At 33.5% G+C, this 20,586-nt stretch overlaps 1 protein-coding gene across 1 annotated transcript in view; it reads left to right on the forward strand.

Moving 5' to 3' along the window:
* The window catches only part of GID4 (GID complex subunit 4 homolog), a 40,095-nt gene that overhangs the window by 1,989 nt on the left and 17,520 nt on the right, over window positions 1–20,586 (forward strand). Inside the window, exons 2-3 of the mRNA XM_031938523.1 lie at window positions 4,012–4,071; window positions 17,380–17,487. Of these exons, the coding sequence (XP_031794383.1) occupies window positions 4,012–4,071; window positions 17,380–17,487 (168 nt within the window). The remainder of the gene's footprint in view (window positions 1–4,011; window positions 4,072–17,379; window positions 17,488–20,586) is intronic.

Genomic DNA, 20,586 nt, shown 5'->3' on the forward strand with positions numbered 1-20,586 from the left:
AGTGCTTCTTCCTGAATTTTGGAAACAGTATGTAACAAGCTTTCTATTTCCCAAATTTTGTATCCTTTATAAAGAGTAAGTTGCAAATGTCTTTAAAATACTTCACGAAAATCTATTTAGTGAAAGCTCTAGAGGATGGCCATTAATTGTAAAGATAAAAGAGTTTTTGTGTTTCTTGTCCCCAAATTCCATTTTGTGGGTTCTTTTTATGAAAACAGCTGTCAGTAAAGTAGAGAAATCAGTCTGGTTTGATATATCTTTGGACATTAATCAGTTCAGTAATTAACTTTTTCACATTTGAGAACAATCTTAAAAGTTTTAGGCAAGTTTATCATTAAAAAGGACAAGAGTAAGTCTACTAAATTTGGTATTTTATATCAGGATGAGGAATGGAATTTTAAAGCAGCTAACAGTAGAAGCCCATGAATGATGGTTGTAAGAGAGAGCTCAAAGGTAGCTACCTTAATATAGGTTATAGTCACATCAAGTAAAGGTTGTAGTTAGTTGTTCTGCAGGTGGATTGGTGAGGTGGATGTTTATCATAGAAACTAGCCTTCTTATTGCTTCATCTCCCAGGATTCATTTCTCAGATGAGAAACCTGGGGACTTCCCTCCCTGTGGCCTATTTCCTTCTACCATTTTCATTTTTGAGATTCTGTTGAAAGGAGTTTTGTAATCATATATTTTGTTGGGTCCATTTTTTTTTTTTAATTGCTTTCAGTATACTTCTTGCAATCCAAGAAGCCAAGTACAAAGGAAGTCTTAGGATATTGTGAAAGAATATAAAAAGAGTAGTTTTTGCTTATGAGTGTGCTGTGTGACATCTTTTGCTAAATGTTTTATTTTATCTTTTTCATCCAGACCCCAGTTAAAATTCTCATTATAGTATACATTAAGTTAATCATCTTCTTAATTTCAGACTTCATAATGGTTGGTTTGGACAGAATGGATGAAATACAGGGTAAAATGTAGGACATTCTGGTTCTTTTATGTTACTTTTGAAAAATATTAGCCAGGTCACAACTGCAGAAGCAAAAAACAAAACCAGCAACTCAATTGATCAAGTATCTGTATCACCCAGTTACCTTTCCTTCAGTTAAGTCCTCAGATATGTTGATTTCAGTGAGTGCTGCATATATACACAAGATTGTAGATTAGAACTTTATATGTTATTTATAATTTAGGCAGTGCTGTGTAGTGGAAAGAGCATTGTTGATCTTAGAATTAGAAAGACCTAACTCAACTCTGCCACCAACCAACCAGGTGTGACCTTGAGAAAAACACTTAATTTCTTCATCCATAAAATGGGAATGATTTTATATATGCTAAATATCATAGTGCTGATGATCCAGTGAAATAATATCTATGACTCCAAGAAATATGAGAGCATTTTATAATTGTGAAGTGATATACAGATATACACATGAATATAATAGTAAAAGTTTTTGTTGCAACTTGTTAGAGCAGGTCAGTTTCATGATACACACCAGATTCCTAATACATGGAAGTATTTAAAATACAGTTTTCATGTATCATACCTTGGTAAGTCGCATCAAATCATGCTCAAATACTTTGTCTCCATAGGAGAAGACTTGTTTTGATACATAGGATCCTGTGGTCTAGAATTGAAAGATCCCAGAGACCAACCTCTCCTTTTAGATATGAGGACAGTGAGGCCCAGGGGATTTTTGAGTTATCTGTGGGTTACATAGATGACAAGGGGCTGAGGTTGGATTGGAAGTCCAGGGTTTCTATTTCCCAGTATGTAATTTATAAGTATTTGTATTTCATTCACAAAATCTTTAATCTTCCTATCTTCCAGCTGTTACAGAAATGTTCCAAGTACTCTTAACATTTGAATCTTGATGTTGGGGGGAGTTTTGTGGTTCTTTAAAAATCCCAAGTGTCTGTTTTGAAAAGATGTAGCAGTAATTAAATTCCAAAATATAGACATCTAACCATTCTGGTAGAAATAGTCCAGTAAGTGTTGATACTAATCTTTAAATTGTTATAATAAAAGTTATGACAAGTTGTAATTTAAATAATAAATATAAAAATTATTTTCCTTCAAAGTGTTTCCTATGCTTTTGATTTTTTAAAGACAAAAATAGTATTTCAATTACTAGCAGCCCCATTTTACATCGTCCTGCCAGTTTCATGTTAAATAATCGAAGATGGTGTCTTGTATAAAATAATAGAGGGAATAGGAATATATGAATAAATTGTCTAATTATAAGACCAGTAATTTAGCATAGAGAAATTGAAACAAGGGTATAGTTATTTAGAAAAAGAGTTACAAACAGGAGGTTGTTTTATATCATCTTCTAAGAAAGAGCTTTTTTTTCTTCAGTTCTCTATATAGGTATATGTATACATATTATGTATATAGTAAATAGTATGTATATATACTGTGTATATAGAACTGGCTAGAGAAAGCTTAATGCCTGATGATAATTGAAAAGTGCTCACTAAAGTCTGCCACCCCAATAGTACACAGTCATGTATTGATCAAAACAGTTCTTTGGGAAACCAGCAGGCAGAATATAGTATTAACTTCTAGACCAAACTAAAGGTCTGAGAAGTAGTGTTTTTGGTCGATCCAGTAGATGGAAGTCTTGGACCAGTCTCTGTTATGTTCATCCTTTTTAAAAAGTTAGAAGGGTAATGGGCAAAGTTCTTGAGTAACAACTTTTTGAAGTGATAGTGACTTTTCATTTTCCTCCTCTGTAAATTGTTGAGGAAAGTAAAGTCAAGTCTCAAAAATTCTATGACTTTATGAAGTCATAAGTTGTAACAAGTCTACAGCACATCATTGAACCTATTCATGTGTTTTTATATAAAAGCAACCTTAACCCTCTTAGAACCGAGTTATGGACAGACTCGTGTAGGAAAAGCTATGAGACAGTCATTTAGAAGCTGCATTCTCCATTGCTAATAGACTTGGATATCTGATGTCTCCAAAATCAGCAGATTATAAGTAATAAGAGTTGAGAGCAACTGTCTGTTTAAGATATCTCATTGAAAGCGAGGAAACAAGTTCTTAAACTAGAGTCCAGTGAGCATGGACTAAATAAGTCACAATAGCCCAGGAACATTTCTTTTTAAGAGCAAATTGCCTTATGAACTTCAATAATGTTACTTTATAAGTATTACTGTATTTCAGTACATAGTTGACATATGTGATGTGATCTTGAATCAAGAAAATGTTAAATTATGCTCACTGTTATTTATCTAAGAAGAAAGGCAGTGTATTAATAACTTTTTTTTTTAAAGAAAGGTTCCCATCCCAAAATGGTTAAATGAAATTTTGTTTCTTAGGATAATTTTCAGATACCTAGAAAACATACTCATTCTTTTGACAACACAAAATGTTAATAGGATTTATAATTGTTTTCTGTATGGTTTTATTAATAGTGAGCCAGAGGGAATGAGGGCAAGACAGACAGAAAAGGATTTAGTGATTGTGTGGAAACAATACTCTTAGAGTTGGTGAAAAGTAGCCATGAGATAGAATAAAGAGTAATAAGTTGAGAGTAAAGTCTGGTACCAGGCATATAAATACAATAGAGGTTTGACCTAGAGAAAGTTGGTGTATGTATATAAGGAGATAATAGGAGATTTTTGTTGAAAATACCCAGATGATGTTTGAGTATGTCATTCTTGTTCAAGAAAAGCCTTTTAATCTTGATCTTTAGTTAAAGAAAGTTTTACAGAGTGTCATAAAGAAGTTTGCCTGAATGCATAGGAAAGCATCATAATTTATTAGTAAGCATTTATTAGTTATATATCATGTATTGGGAATCGTGCACTAATTGCTGAATTAATGTTTTAAAAAAGCTTTTACTCCTGGATAAATTTTTGAATAATGATGATTTCATCCATGGTTGTATAGTATAGTCTTGCTTGATAGAATGTAATAGGTTCCAGAATACTCCATAGCTTTAAAGTATAACTATTAGAGTTATCTTTTGCTTTACAATTCTCTAACAGGATTGTATGTATTCTTTCTAGCATGTGGATATGGAGAACTCTTACCTTTGTGGATACTTGAAGATTAAAGGCCTTACCGAGGTAAGCATTCTATTAAAGTTAACTAGAAAATAATCAGCATTAAAAAGTTTTGTATAATTAAGGACAGGAAATTTCAGCTTCTGGATTCCAGATTAATACTACTTCTAGCTAAACTCTGTTATTTCAAGGTTAATTTAAAATTTAGGATTTTGAAGTTGCTACTTAAAAAATTTTCTGAAATTTCTGGTTGCTAAGATAGTGACTATAATTTTGATGGAGGATGCGAACAGGAATTTTATGCTCTTCCATGCACCCTTGGTTTTGTTTTTGTTTTTTTTTAAGTTTCTAAATGCTAAAAGCAGCAGTTTTCCTTTATTTACAGCACAATATTCTTTGCCATGAGAAATAATAGCATATTAAAGATTTAAGTTGGCAATACAATGGGAGGTTTGGGAGACTGGGATAGTATGTAGTTTCCCTTTGAGTTGTTTTGTGAGTTTGTAATCTCACATATTATGATGTTGGCATTTACATATGATAGACAGGCTCTGTTTTGTGAAGACTATATGTAAAATGTATGTTAAAATTAGTTATAAATTTTTTATAAATTTTCCTTGCAACAACATAACTTCCAGATGTTTGTGGTATACCTTTAGTATGAATGCTAAATAAAGCATTGGAACTGGCTCTCTAATCTTTTGTGGTAAAGATGGGGACACCTAAAATAAATTTGTAAGAGATATAAAAGGTAGGAGAGGCAAGCATGAAATAGTGGACAGTTGAACTTTGAAGTCTGGAAGAAATATGTCTCAAATTCTGCCTTTGTCACTTACTAGCTGTTTGACCATAGGGAGGTCACTTAACCTCTATCTTAAACTCTGTAAGACACTTGAAGAAAAGTAAGTGGCCTGTTTCTGTAGAGGGAGTTTCCATACTGGTGTTGTCTACATAGATGAACTCACAGATTGTGACCAAAAACATAATAAAATTTTAAAATGAATTATGGATTAGAGTAAGAAGAGGAAAGAGAAATGGACTAGGGATTAGGAAGGTAATTATTGTAAATATCAGGGGGAGATGATAATGAAAGTTTTTAACTCAATGAATGGTAGTGGGAAATTGGATGTAAGAGAGGTAAAAGGTTTGCTGAGGTGGCATTGACAGAAATTTTTAAGTCTGAGGTAGAGTATGAATATTGTTGCATATGTTTAGGGAGACTCTCTTAGGCAAGGGTTCTTAACCTTTTCTTGTGAAATGGGGCTTTGGGGCATTCTCTTAAAGCTTCTGGCCCCCTTCTCAGAATATATCTTTAGATATTGAAGGAAATGCTAAATTACAGTTAGAGCTTAGTGAATTTAAATTTAAATGTTGTTGGGTTCCCCCCCCCCCCAACTAAATTCACAGATTACTTGAATTCTATCCAAGGACTCTAGGTTAAGACCTAGGCTGTTGGTGAATGTACTTACCTGGGAAATTTCCTATTTTAACTTTGCTGACTTCATAACTGTTGAAGCTGCTTCTCTTATTTAGCAGTGTATTGGTATAATTTACCACTATCATAATGCATCTAAAAGTTTTCTATTTATGGGCAAAAACGTTTTTAAAAGAGAAAAAAATGTTAAAAAATTTTGTTTAAAATTCAGATTGGATTTATATGGTTTCAAATAGTATGTAATCCTTTCTAAATTGTGAAAGAAAACTTTGTAAATAGGACATAAGCTCTCTTTTTCATTTCCATGGCAGTGTTTTCAGTATTTTTATTTTGTATCAAGATCTGACTTTTAACTTTTAAAAAACAAAAGTTGGATGTAAGTCAATGTGTATAGCAATCATTTCTTTTTGGGAGGATTGTGTAGTTTTAAATCGTATACAATCCTATCCAGATTTTATTTATTTTTCCTCAATAGTATTTTATTTTTCCAATTTTGTGTAAAGATAGTTTTCAGCATTCATTTTTATAAGATTTTGAGTTCCAAATTTTTAATCCCTTCCTCCTCTGCCTCTTTCCTCCCCAAAACAGCAAGCAATCTGATATGTTATACATGTGACAATCATTTTAAAAATATTTCCATATGAGTTATGTTGTGAAAGAAAAATCAGAAAAAAAGGGAAAGAAACAACCAAAACAAAACAACAGAAAGGTGAAAACAGGATATTTTGATCTTCATTCAATCTCCATAGAGTTCTTTCTTTGGATGTGGATGGCATTTTCTATCCCAGGGTCTGTTGGAATTGTCTTGTACCACCGTACTGCTGAGAAGTGCTAAATCTATCATAGTTGATCATCACATAATCTTAATGTGTACAATGTTCTCCTGGCTCCATTCACTTTATTCAGCATCAGTTCATCTAAATCTTTCCAAACTTTTCTGAAATCAACCTGCTTATTTCTTACAGAATATGATATCATAGCTTGTTCAGTTATTCCCTAATTGTTTATCACTCTGTTTTCAATCTCATGCCACCACAAAAAGAGGTGCTTCAAACATTTTAAGTACTTAGGTCCTTTTCTCTCTTTTATCTATTTGGGATACAGACCCAGTAGTGACACTTCTAATAAAGGATAAATTTGATAACTCTTTGGGTATTCTGTCTAAATTTTAAAAGAAAACTTTGTAAATAGACCACTAAAAATATCTCTTTTTTTCTTGTTAGTGTTTTCAGTATTTTATATCAAGAGTCTGTCTTTAATTGCTGAAGAAGAAAAGTTGAATGTATAGTAATCATATCTTTTCCAATTAGAGCAAATTAAGAAAAAGGTCAAACCATTTTTATTTAAAGTCATGATAGTCAACCAATACAAGTTCCTTTCATACTTGTAAACATCAGAGACTGATGAAAAAATGATGATCTACTTAACAGAAATAGCTATTTCTAGAAGTATAGAGAAAAAAATCTTCCTTCAGATTAATTCATTTTAAACTAGAACTTTCTTGGGAATTTGAAAGCAAGAATGCTCATTTTTCTTTTCTGGCCTGTGAATAAGCAGAAAAATAAAAATTAAAACTAATGTTAATTATTTAACCTATTTTGTTTGTCTTGTCGATTTGACAACTAAGTGTAAGTGAACTTTTTTTTTTTAAAGACCTCATTCCATTAAAGAAACATTTATTAAATATCTGCAAGTGCAAGAGGCTCTGATAGGTAGAAGTATAAAAATAACAGTTCATTTCTGTTCTAACAGAAGGTTAGTGTTGAAATAGAGGACTTGAGGTCAACTCCTATCTTGAATGCTTACTCTCTCTGTGCCCTTGAAGAGTCATTTAGTATCTTTGGACTTCAGTTTTCTCATCTATAATATCAGGGGATTTGAGAAGTTTATCTCTGAAGTTCCTTCCAACCTTATATCTGTGATTCCATAATCAAGAAAGTTATATTCTACTAGGGTATATAAAACATGTTCACAAATGAGTGACCACTGACAACTGGAAGGATGAAAGGAAGTTTCCTAGAGAATGTGGCACTTGATAAGGTCTGCTCATGCCAATCTGGTAGTTCAGACTTGGAATTGGAATGAAATGAGACTCTTGTTGTAAGCGATATAACATTTAACAGAAGGAAGTTTGCTCAACAATAATATGGGAAGGGAATTTAACTAAGCTGTAGTGACAGTTGACTTGGTTACAGCTTCCCTTTCCCCTGTGTTTGTTAGGCAGTGGAATTCTATCAAGCCTGAGGAATACCTCTTAATTGTGTGTTGAATTTTTATCCTTTAAGCAACTAGGAAACTCTGTTAATACTTTTGAGCCTGAGTTTCCTAAACCCCTTACATCTCAAGGGTTGCTTCATTGCTTTTTTTAGGAGAAAACTAGGGTTTGTGGCAAGAATCTTCTATTTTACTACCATGGGTTCTAAATAGATTAGTAGTAGAGATTACTCTTATTCTTTCCCACCTCTTGGGGGCCTAAGGGCGTTTTAAGGGACCTTCCACTTGTTAATTATCCTTAGAGGCATTAACTACCAATTTCTGAACATCCTTCACCTTGAGGATGCAGGGACCCTGTCATGCAAAGGTAGTACTTGGAGGTGGAGACATCAGATGGAGCTCCTCAGAGAAACTGGCACCAGAAAATCCAGGCTTTATCTTACCTTTTGGAAGACCCATCTCCCAGGTCTTCACTTAAGTAACCAAGTTGGATAAACTAAGGTTTTAGAGAGATTGAAGGGATAATTTCAATTTACAGTGGATCTCCTGATGTAAAGCAGTGCTGATAAGAGTAGGAGCAGTACCAGAAACATCAGAGTGCCAGTATAGTAATGACACTTGCCACACATTTACTGACCCTGACCATATGGAGTCACACATAGTTAAGGCAGCTAAGAGAAAGGTCCTAAACTTTTTGTGTGCTACATATTCTATGGCTTGAATCTGTGAGACATTCTGCTGCCCATTCAGTGTATGCTGACCCACCATCAATCTTTGCCCCTTTGGTGGCTTCTCTTGAGATATGGCCCATTGACCTCTTTTTTTCCTAGTAAGTCTCTAGTCAGGTAGGTTTTCTTGGAGGTTGAACTAGAGAATCTTTTACCTCCTAAGATATAGGTTCAGTTCCTGGGAATTAAGACATCCAAATCTATACTCAGCTATTAGTTCAATTTCATGACAAAGCTATTGCTTCAACTTCAGTAGACTCTTGTCTTTTCTCTTGTTAGCCTTCATCCTTAGGTGGAGAGGAATTTCTCTTGTTTCCTTCATCCTTAGGTGGAGAGGAATTAGTGGGTTTGACCATTCAATACTGCACTGGTACTCACATGGGAGGGTTTCATCAGGTCCAGATTATAGTTTGCAAAGGTCCATAACTATATGGGATAGCTTGGATGACCCCAATGATTTCTTTCCCACAATAACTCTTATTGAGGTTATTCTAAGTGCTTATGTAGGTACCAGTTTCTAAGGTCTCATGGCATCCATTTTTATAATGCTCTCACCCTCATCAGAATTGTGACTTAAATGGAATTCCCTAACTATTCATTTCCCCTAACAACACGTCTCTCTCATTCAGTAAATCGTCTGTCCTCCCTCCACTAGCATGGATGCTAGTATCTAGAAGCCTATATATTTCATCGCTTTTCCAGGCCACTATGAGTTGACCATATGCCTTCTAGTCTTCTGAGCTCTTAATGAGGTGCCCTGGCCTTGTATACCTCAGGGTGATTTGTTCTAGAAATCCCACAAGCTTCGAAGTCTCATATAAGGCTTTGTGCGGCATCCCTCTAGTTTGGCTGTCAGTCTAATGTCATATTTCAAAAACTACTAAAGTACCTTATGAATGGAGATGTGGGAGAGTCATTCTTCTGCCCTAAATTTGTTCAGCAACAAATATCCTAATCTGCCATTATAATGCTAACAGTTTGTAGTTTCATGCCAACATGATACTATAGTGGGGAAGGAAGTGACCAAAGACTCACTTATTAAATACATATATTAAATATCAACTCTCTGATAGACGGGAATTGGGGATACAAATGCAAAGTTGAAAAATTCCTACTGGGATTACATTTTAATGTAGGAAGATATGTACATATAAAAATAAATACAAAGAAAACATAAATTAATTCAAAATAATAGAACTCTGCCCCCAATGTAGGCTTCAATTGCTCTAGTCATTGGCTGGTCACAGGTTATTTGTGGTAGTGGGGCTTGTAGTGGTCCCATTGTGCAAAATCATGGAACCAATCCAGTATCCCCATATCTTTTGAGAATTTTGCCCCTTCTGTAGAATACTGTTGAGATATAGGTTACAATCCCTATATTTATGCACACCTGCATTTTTGATTTCCTTCACAAGCTAATTGTACAATATTTCAGAGTCTGATTCTTTTTGTACAGCAAAATAACGTTTTGGTCATGTATACTTATTGTCTATCTAATTTATGTTTATATTTAACATCTACTGGTCATCCTGCCATCTAGGGGAGGGAATGGGGGGGTAAGAGGTGAAAAATTGGAACAAGAGGTTTGGCAATTGTTAATGCTGTAAAGTTACCCATGTATATATCCTGTAAATAAAAGGCTATTAAATTTAAAAAAAAAAAAAGAGATATAGGTTGCATAGGGAATTCATTTTTATATTTTTAAAAATTATTAATTTTAAGGCTTTTTATTTTCAGAACATATGCATAGATAGTTTTCAACATTTCATCCTTGCAAAACCTTGTGTTCCAAGTTTTTTTCTCCTTCCCTTCCCCTCTCCCCTAGACAGCAAGGACTCCAATATATGTTAAACATGTGCAAGGGAATTCATTTTTATTGGGCCATGTAGATGCTACTTTACTGGCTTAAAAGATATAAAGATTGATGGATCACCATCAAGTGATTTAATTGACTTTGTAAAGTATATTGTCTTTGATATTCTCAAGCTACAACCTCAAGAATCATCATTTTGGTGACTCATCAGGTTGTGGCGATCTAAATTTGTTTCTTAGTTCCTCAGGGGTTAAAACAAACAAACAAACAAACAAACAACCTCTGACCCTTTAGTGAATGAAGACACCTTTCATGCCATGGAGTAATAATACAGTAAACTAGAGGCTCCTAATTGCAGCAAGTTTCCAATTGTTATCATTTTCCTTATGCTAGCTATCTAGCTCTTCCAGAGCTATGACCAACAGATATGAAATGTTATCCTTGGCAATATATTTTCTTCCTGTCAGTCTTAAACACCTGGTGGAATAGGTCCACCAGGTCAATTGAAAGGACTTGGTATATTCTTTGAGAGGTGTGGCCATACAAGTTATAAGACCTTTGGCATGAGACAGTCCAAGCATCCATACTTCTCTTCTTCCTTGCCCCTTTCTTACATCCCAACTTTTTAAACTCTGGTTCATGATTCCATATGGGGTCTTGAAACTGAATGTGGAGGTTGTAAAATTATGATTTATTATCATTAAATGTTTGATTTATATACCTAGATTGTATATGACAGTCAGAACTTGAACTCGGGTCTTTCCGGCTTCAAAGCCATTTCTTTATCCACTCTTGCTATTCTATATCCTCTCAAAAACTCAAACTAAAATATCTTAGACATTTTAAATTCATAGGCAGATTTACAGAATTTGAGATATAAAACAGTAAATTGAAACTCCTAAATCAGTCATCAACAAAAAGATTGAAGAAACTCTTCTATAGAGAAGTAAGAATGATATTAAAAATCCTCAAAATATTCTCAGTTATTTGAATTAAGCAAGTTTTGTACACATTATAAATAAAACTAGTATACACATGTTTTGATAGTAAAGAGAGACAAAATGTTAGAACAAGGTGATTTTATTGCTAAAATTTCTTTAGTGGGAATGTTGGAGTCTTCTTTTCCCTAACTAGCTCTAGAAAGCACTATTTTGATTGATACTTGGCTATATTACCTAAAGAGACAAGCTTAAGGTATGGATGGTCTGTGACCATCATGACAATTCTTTTAGGTGATTAGTTGATCTTTGATCAGAATATGATAGTTCCCCTCCTCTGTGCTTCATATGGTGCTCAAAAATCAGTTCTTCCCCCCACCCCCATATTTTTTGATTGAAGCAGAATTCCACTGTACATTAAGATCTAATTGCAAAATTCTTGACTCCTTTCTATATACATTTCCCTTTAAGGCATCAGAACCATAGGTGGTTAAATCCAGATGGGTCCTTAAGAGATGATTTTGTTTAAGATACCCATTGCATCATTTCAGAACTAGGACTAGAACCCAGGTTTCCTACATAATTCAGTTAGTTTCTGTATTGAATATAACTCTGTATTGGAGAAGCTTTCTTTTAGGTACAAACAAAACTTTTATGCAGTAACTTGCAAGATATAGTACAGGATCCTACTAAATCATTGCCCTCTGCCTCTCAGATTCCTACTAACCTTTGTCTACTTTTCCAGGTAAGTGACAGTTATTTCTAGATGAGTAGAGAAGACAATGAATATATTTCATTTTCTTCAAGGGTAGTTTAAAGAAGTACATAAAGAGAGGTAAACATCAAATTTGTAAAATCTCACTTAATCTAGTTCAAACCTGAATGGGAATTCCCTCTACAATATCCTTAACAAATGATCATCTAGCCCCAGATTTAAGATCTTCAATGATGAGGAACTCATTCATCTATTTATTTAAATAATATTTTGTTTTTCCAATTACATGTAAAGATAGTTTTTCAGCATTCATTTTTGTAAGATAATGTGTTCCAAATTTTTAATTCTCCTTTTCTTTAGCCTCCTTCCCCCAAGACAGCAAGCAATCCAATATGTTATACATGTACAATCATTTTTAACATATTTTCATATGAGTCATAGTTCTTTCTCTGGATGCAGATGGCTATTTTCTATCTCAAGGCTGTTGTAATTGCCTTGAATCACTGCTTTGCTGAGAAGAGCAAATGTATCACAGTTGATCATCACATAATTTTGTTATTGTGTACAGTGTTTTCCTGGTTCTGCTCACTTCACTCAGCATTAGTTCATGTTAGCCTTTCCAGGCTTTTCTGAAATCAGCTTGGTCATTTTGAAAACATTTTTATTTTAATAGTATTTTAATATGCTCATCATTTCTTATAGAACAATAATATTCCATTACATTCATATACCATAACTTATTTAGCCATTCTCTAACTGAAGGGCATCCACTTTATTTCTAGTTCCTTGCCATTACAAAAAGAATTGCAAAAATTTTTTATGATCTTTTTGGTCTTTCCTTCTTTCCTTCCTGGTCCCCCCCCCTTCTCTCTTCCATCCTTCTTTTCTTTTCCTTCCTTCCTTCTTTCTCTGTCTCTCCCTCTCTCCCTTCCTCCCTTCCCCCCCTTTTCTGTCACCCAGTAGTGAGAATGCTTAATTTTAAATCCTTTTAGTCATAGTTCCAAACTGCTTTCCAGAATGGTTGGATCACTTCACAACTCTACCAACAATGCCTTAGTGTCCCAATTTGAAATTGTTCTCCGGAATAATTGAGTCAGTTCATAGCTCCATTAACATTGCATAAATATTCCACTTTTTCCCACATCTCTTCCAACATTTTTCATGATTTTTTCTTTTTATTTTAGCCACTTTGATAGGTGTGGTTACCTCAGAGGAACTTAATATTTACTAAATAAAGCATCCATTTTTTAATGTCTCTAATTGTTAGAATTTTTTCTTTATATTAGACTGAATTTTGCCTTTTTTTCCCCATCATGTATTTCTAACTGCCTGCTGAGGCCAAGTATATTGAAGAATATGTCTTATTCCTCTTCTTTGAGGTAGACCTTCTGAACATAGCTCTTGTATTATCTTTCAGTCTTATTTTTTCCATGTTAGATATCCGTAATTGTTTATATTTATCTTCTTATAGAGTATAATTCAGAAATTGTAAATTGATACATATTTATAATGAAAGTTTACTGCCTTAATTAAAATTCAAGCATAAAATTTATTTACATTATGCCTTTAAAATGTGAACATGACAGTGCAGGTCAATTGAGAGTGTTCTGAACTGATCAAACAAAAGTCAAAAATTTTAATATAAATTTTAATGTACACACATGTCTGACATATCTTCGAGAGTATATGTATGTATGTGTGTATGTATGTGTGTGTGTATATATGTCTTGCTAAAGAAAAATGCATATCTTATTGAAAATTCTCAGCTTTGCCAAGAAGATATAGTTAATTTTACAGCAAAATCACCTGAAACTTGCTTGGTTGGTGGAAATGACTGCTGACATTCTGGCTTTTTTATTAATTAAATGAGGCTAAGAATACTCTTATTTAGAAGTAGTTGTAGTTTCTTTACACATGGATAATAAGATAGTGTGATAGCATTTTTATGTCCTCAAGTTTGCATATTATTTTGGACTTTGGGAAAAATTTCCCTTTAGCTTGGTTACTAAATAAGGTTACTAAATAAATTTTAGGAACAGGGGAGGCACTTGGCCTAAAGATTGAAATGTGTAGGATAGCATAGTGTAGTAGTAGGTTCTAGCTTTGGAAGACATGTATATTTAATTATTGTGTGGGATGGGGGCTAGACGCTTTCCCAAATTAATTGATCAGAGACATCTTCAGGTACAAAGAGAAAGCATTTCTTTAGTCCCTGCAGGGAGAGGCCCAGTATACCCAGGAGGCATCCCAGCTCTGGCCATGTGCTTGACCTGACCAGCAGGAAGTAGAATACCTGGTTAAATATGAAAAGACCCAAGTCTTTTCATTGGGTAGTATTTGCTTCCTGTGGGTCACATCATGTCTTACAACTTTACTAACTTTCTGCATCATGGGGTTCAAAATCTCATCTTCTGGCTCTCGGAATAGGGATCGTGTGACTTAGTACCAAACTGAGAAAACATCATCCAATCAGTCCCATTCAGTATTAACTGGCAGCTCTAGAAGACTTAAGTTTTTAGAGCAGGTATAAAAAAATATGCATTTGAAATGCATTTGTAGAGGGTAGTACTCACCTGGCACTTCTCAAACTGATGAAATCATGGATCTCTTAAAAAAACAAAACAAACTTAGTTTTTCTTGAGAATAAGATCATGCCATTTTGAGGTGCCACAATGATCAGAGATAAACACAAAATAAAGACTTTAAAATATGTTTTTGTACCCTTTGAAACTTAATACCTCAGTCCAATTTGATGGTCAACACAATTTAACCAGAAAAGCCACTAAAAATTATTAGAGACTTAGTGACAAATCACTTTTAATGAAAATCTTGTAATAATACGTTCATACTTTTTCTTTTTTAGAAGAAAGTGGAGATTACTGAGAGTGGGAAAACATTTAGCTTTGGCATCAGAAGACTTGTGTTTAAATCCCTCTTTTGCCTCCAGATATGTGTGATCTGAAGAAAGTTACTTTCCCTTTCTGGCCTTTGTTTTCTTATGTGTAAAATGAGGAGATTGGATTTACTCCTCTAATTTTAAGATCCTTCCAATTCTAAGATTATTTCAGTAGAAATCCAATTAGCTGTTTTTATTTGGGGTGGGGTAGTATAGGAGGGAGAAATTATTAGAGGTAATTTGCCTTCTGGCCCACTAGAAGTCTATAATTTTAGTCTCTTTAGGGTTCATCTAATTCAATGCTTTCATTTTAAAATTAAGGCCCAAGATTGTAAAGAGACATTAGCAAGTTCCCAGAGGAGTGGTAAAGTTAATGATAGATTTAGATCTTTAGACTATAAATACGTTACTTTAGCTTTTTTGCTGCCCTCCCTGATTTACCTATGTTAACCTCACTTTGCTTCTCTATTAGATCTGTTCTTTTTTAGAAGTCAAGGGTGGTAGTTTTATTAAATGTTGCTTCTATAATCCTTCCCAGTACTATTTATAAATTTCATTTTTTTGAAAAAAGAGCTTTTTACCATTACATTGAATTCCCAATCCCTATATTTATGCACACCTGCATTTTTTATTTCCTTCACAAGCTAATTGTACAATATTTCAGAGTCTGATTCTTTTTGTACAGCAAAATAACGTTTTGGTCATGTATACTTATTGTGTATCTAATTTATATTTTAATATATTTAACATCTACTGGTCATCCTGCCATCTAGGGGAGGGGGTGGGGGGGTAAGAGGTGAAAAATTGGAACAAGAGGTTTGGCAATTGTTAATGCTGTAAAGTTACCCATGTATATATCTTGTAAATAAAAGGCTATTAAATAAAAAAATTAAAAAAAAAAGAGAGAAATTTAAAAAAAAAGAGCTTTTTATTTTCAAAATATATACAAAGATAGTTTTTTAACATTCACCCTTGCAAAACCTTGTGCTCCAAAATTTTCTACTTCCCTTCCCCCCTCCCCCCCAAATGATGTTTTCTTATTGGCTTCACTTAGCATCAGTTCATGTAAGTCTCTCCAGGCCTTTCTGAAATCATTTTACTGATTGTTTCCTATAGAACAATAATTTTCCATAACATTCATATATCAGAACTTATTTGGCCATTCTCCAGCTGATGGGTGTTCACTCAGTTTCTAGTTTCTTGCCACTACAAAAGGCTGCCACAAGTATTTTGCACATATGGGTCCTTTTACCTCTTTTATTATCTTTTTGAGGTACAAACATAGTAGAGACACTGATGGATTAAAAGGTATGCAAAGTTTGGTGGCCCTTTGGGCATAGTTCCAAAGTTCTGTTGGACTTTTAAAAATATTCTATCAAATACATCTGTGATCTTGTGAAAAAAAATTTAAGACTATAAGTTTCTTCTTGGGAAATTTTCCCGTTTTATCTAATTTATTCACTCATGCAGAGAAACTGTGTACCATGTACTATGCTCATTATTGAGGAATGTGAATGATAAAATAGCTTCTAGCCTCAAATAGTTTATAATCTATTAGGGAACATGAACCCACAGGACATAATTAGAAAACTAGTTTTCTTTATTACAATGGAGTGTTCTTTTACAGGGGAGATGGGATATAGGGAAAAATAATATTAAAACAATAGCACTTTTATGTATATGTGTGTGTGTGTATATCTATATATACATATATATGTTTTATGTATATATGTAATTTTATGAATAGCATTGGAAACAAGTTAAGAAAGGGTTTATAGAGAATTTACAGTAAAAAAAAAAAAAAAAAAAACAGGGAAGTGGAATTGGGAAGATTTGGCTTTTATTCTCTTTGGACATTATGCTGGCAGTATGACTCTGGCCCTAGGCAGCTCTCAGAAGTTGTAAATGGCAGAGCAGGCGCTTTACTACTTTAGAAAGAGATGTTTTCTCAATAGGAGTTTCCTATGCCTGTGGAATTACAAGTCTAACTGTATGGGTATAGAGATATATTCATACACATACCCACTCCTAATTTACTCTTTCTTGCATATGGATACCTTAGATTATTTGCTATCTGTAGTTTTTTTTCCCTTGATCTCAACTGATACCAAATAAAATGAACATATTTTATTCAAAACAGAGCAAATAATGAAGTTGAAACTATGAATATGTATTGCTTGTTTTTTTTTGTTTAAGTATAGAAAATCAAAGCTGTCCTTGTCTCTTGCTTTAGTTCTTAAATATTTAGTTTGGAACTACTTTCAATAGTTTGGTTTGGAACTCATCTTTGAAAAAACAAGACTGGCTAAGATGTCATCTTACCATCTCACTAAGGTGTTATAAAAACTCCTGTGACTGAAATGTTTTGTGTTATTAGTGATTCTGTACTTCTGGCATTAAACTTTCAAAATATTCAGATTTTTTAAATACTTCAAACATAGGAGAGAGGCTATCATTTCTGTGCAACATATAAATGTCTGTAGCCTCTGGTATTGGCAGATTTGTTCCCATTTTGTAGGTTTTAACTCTAATTTGGATCACAGTTTAGCATTGTTAACTTTTATCCACACATTAGAATAAGAAGATTTAAGTGTTTGCTAAGAGTTTTTAAAAAAATTTTGTTTTGCTATAGGAATACCCAACTCTTACTACTTTCTTTGAAGGGGAAATAATCAGCAAAAAGCACCCATTCTTAACCCGAAAGTGGGATGCAGATGAGGATGTAGATCGTAAACACTGGGTGAGTAATTTTTGAATGATCCACTTTGACTCTTCCAATGATAATTTGGCAACTAAAGGTATTTTAGAAATTTAGTATCTTTTAAGCTATTCAGCATTTCTCTGCCAAAGGCAGGAGTGAGGGGGTAGTATTTTTCTAATTACCCATACTTTTGTTTTCTTATTGGAAGTTAAACTTTCAAGCAAATGGGGATTTGTTCCAATATATTCAATTGGTGATTGTAATGCAATTTACTATCTTGTGGGAATCTTCTTCATTTGACACAGAGGGGCCACCCAAGTTCAAGGAGAACACCCTTGAGTTTTCCCGACATCCTAGAGATAATAAGGAAGCATATGTACATTCCAACAGTTAATATTTGTTCTCTCAACATGAACAGCTCATCATCTTTTTCAATTGTGCATTTCTTTGATGATATTTTTATGCCACTTCTACTTTGTAATTAATTTCTTATTATATATATTGTAGCATATTTACATTTACTTATGGTTCTTACTGTTGACTTTTGAATGAAGCTCAGTTTTATTTCTTTGGAAAATATTGTGTTTTACAACTGAACCAATTAACCATTACCAGAAGAATACCATTTGTAAGGAGACGGGCCTTCAGACAGAGGAGTTTGTATTTGATCTTAGTTTATGCTTTTTTTTTATCATGGACTCTGACAATTTGGTGAAGCCTAAGAATTTATTCTCAGAAAAATGTTTTTAAATGTGTAAAATAAAATACATGGATTATAAAAAACAAATATTATAAAATACAGTTATCAAAATCAGATGTAATGTGACTATATATATATATATATATATATATATATATATTTTTATTATTATAGTAACTTTTTATTGACAGAACCCATGCCAGGGTAATTTTTTTTACATTATCCCTTGCACTCACTTCTGTTCCAATTTTTCCTTCCCACCCTCCACCCCCTCCCCTAGATGGCAAGCAGTCCTATATATGTTGAATATGTCCTAGTATATCCTAGATACAATGTATGTGTGCAGATCCAAACAGTTTTCTTGTTGCACAGGGAGAATTGGATTCAGAAGGTAGAAGTAACCCGGGAAGAAAAACAAAAATGCAAACAGTTTACATTCATTTCCCAGTGTTTTTTTTTTTTTTCCTTTGGGTGTAGCTGCTTCTATCCATCATTGATCAATTGAAACTGAATTAGGTCTCTTTGTCAAAGAAATCCACTTCCATCAGATTACATCTTCATACAGTATCGTTGTTGACGTATATAATGATCTCTTGGTTCTGCTCATTTCACTTAGCATCAGTTCATGTAATTCTCTCCAAGCTTCTCTGTATTCATCTTGCTGGTCATTTCTTACAGAACAATAATATTCCATAACATTCATATACCACAATTTACCCAACCATTCTCCAATTGATGGGCATCCACTCAGTTTCCAGTTTCTAGCCACTACAAACAGGGCTGCCACAAACATTTTGGCACATACTGGTCCCTTTCCCTTCTTTAGTATCTCCTTGGGGTATAAGTCCAGTAGAAACACTGTTGGATCAAAGGGTATGCACAGTTTGATACTTTTTGGGCATAATTCCAGATTGCTCTCCAGAATGGTTGGATTCGTTTACAACTCCACCAACAATGTATCAGTGTCCCAGTTTTCCCACATCCCCTTCCAACACTCATCATTATTTTTTCCTGTCATCTTAGCCAATCTGACAGGTGTGTAGTGGTATCTCAGAGTTGTCTTAATTTGCATTTCTCTGATTAATAATTTGGAACACTCTTTCATATGAGTGGTAATGATTTCAATTTCATCATCTGAAAATTGTCTGTTCATATCCTTTGACCATTTATCAATTGGAGAATGGCTTGGTTTTTTATAAATTAGAGTCAGCTCTCTATATATTTTGGAAATGAGGCCTTTATCAGAACCTTTAATTGTGAAGATGTTTTCCCAGTTTGTTGCTTCCCTTCTAATCTTGTTTACATTAGTTTTGTTTGTACAGAAGCTTTTTAATTTGATGTAATCAAAATTTTCTATTTTGTGATCAATAATGGTCTCTAGTTCATCTTTAGTCACAAATTTCTTCCTCTTCCACAAGTCTGAGAGATAAACTATCCTATGTTCCTCCAATTTGTTTATAATCTCGTTCTTTATGTCTAAATCATGGACCCATTTTGCTCTTATCTTGGTATACGGTGTTAAGTGTGGGTCCATGCCTAATTTCTGCCATACTAATTTCTAGTTATCCCAGCAGTTTTTGTCAAATAATGAATTCTTATCCCAAAAGTGAGGATCTTTGGGTTTGTCAAACACTAAATTGCTATAGTTGACTATTCTGTCTTGTGAACCTAACCTGTTCCACTGATCAACTAATCTATTTCTTAGCCAATACCAAATGGTTTTGGTGACTGCTGCTTTATAATATAGTTTTAGGTCAGGTACAGCTAGGCCACCTTCATTTGATTTTTTTTTTCATTAATTCTTTTGAGATTCTTGACCTTTTATTATTCCATATGAATTTTGTTGTTATTTTTTCTAGATCATTAAAATATTTTCTTGGAAGTCTGATTGGTATAGCACTAAATAAATAGATTAGTTTAGGTGTGACAAAATATTTTTAAAATATAATTGTTTTATATTTAAATTACAGTTTCAAAAAAATTTTAAAGGCATTTCAATGTTAAAGGCTGTTGCTTAATTTGAATAAGGCCATGAAACTGTAGTGTGGTCTTTGACAAGACAACACATGACATGTTAGATATGCAATAACTTGATTTTTTTTTTTTTCTTGATGGTTAGAAATATTGAAAATCTCAGTTCACAAAGACATATTGTTGTAAAGGAATTAAAACTTCTATAACTCACTTTACAAGAGATGAGCATAGGCTTCTCTTAATGAATACTAGAATTCTGAAGACATTTTGAGTTAAACTCAAATACAGTAACTTGTAGTTTTTTTCCCCCAAATCAATGAATTCATCTTTGACTAGGTCGTCATCTTCAATACAATTTATATCAAATAAAAGGATTGTTAGTCTTTTGGCTTAATTGTAATATCATCTAAGTAGAAGTAACTTTTGAAAAAGTTCTGAAGTGTTTCTATTGTTTGTAGATTTCT

Source organism: Sarcophilus harrisii, chromosome 1 (assembly GCF_902635505.1).
Source record: "Sarcophilus harrisii chromosome 1, mSarHar1.11, whole genome shotgun sequence".
NCBI classification, from domain to species: domain Eukaryota; kingdom Metazoa; phylum Chordata; class Mammalia; order Dasyuromorphia; family Dasyuridae; genus Sarcophilus; species Sarcophilus harrisii.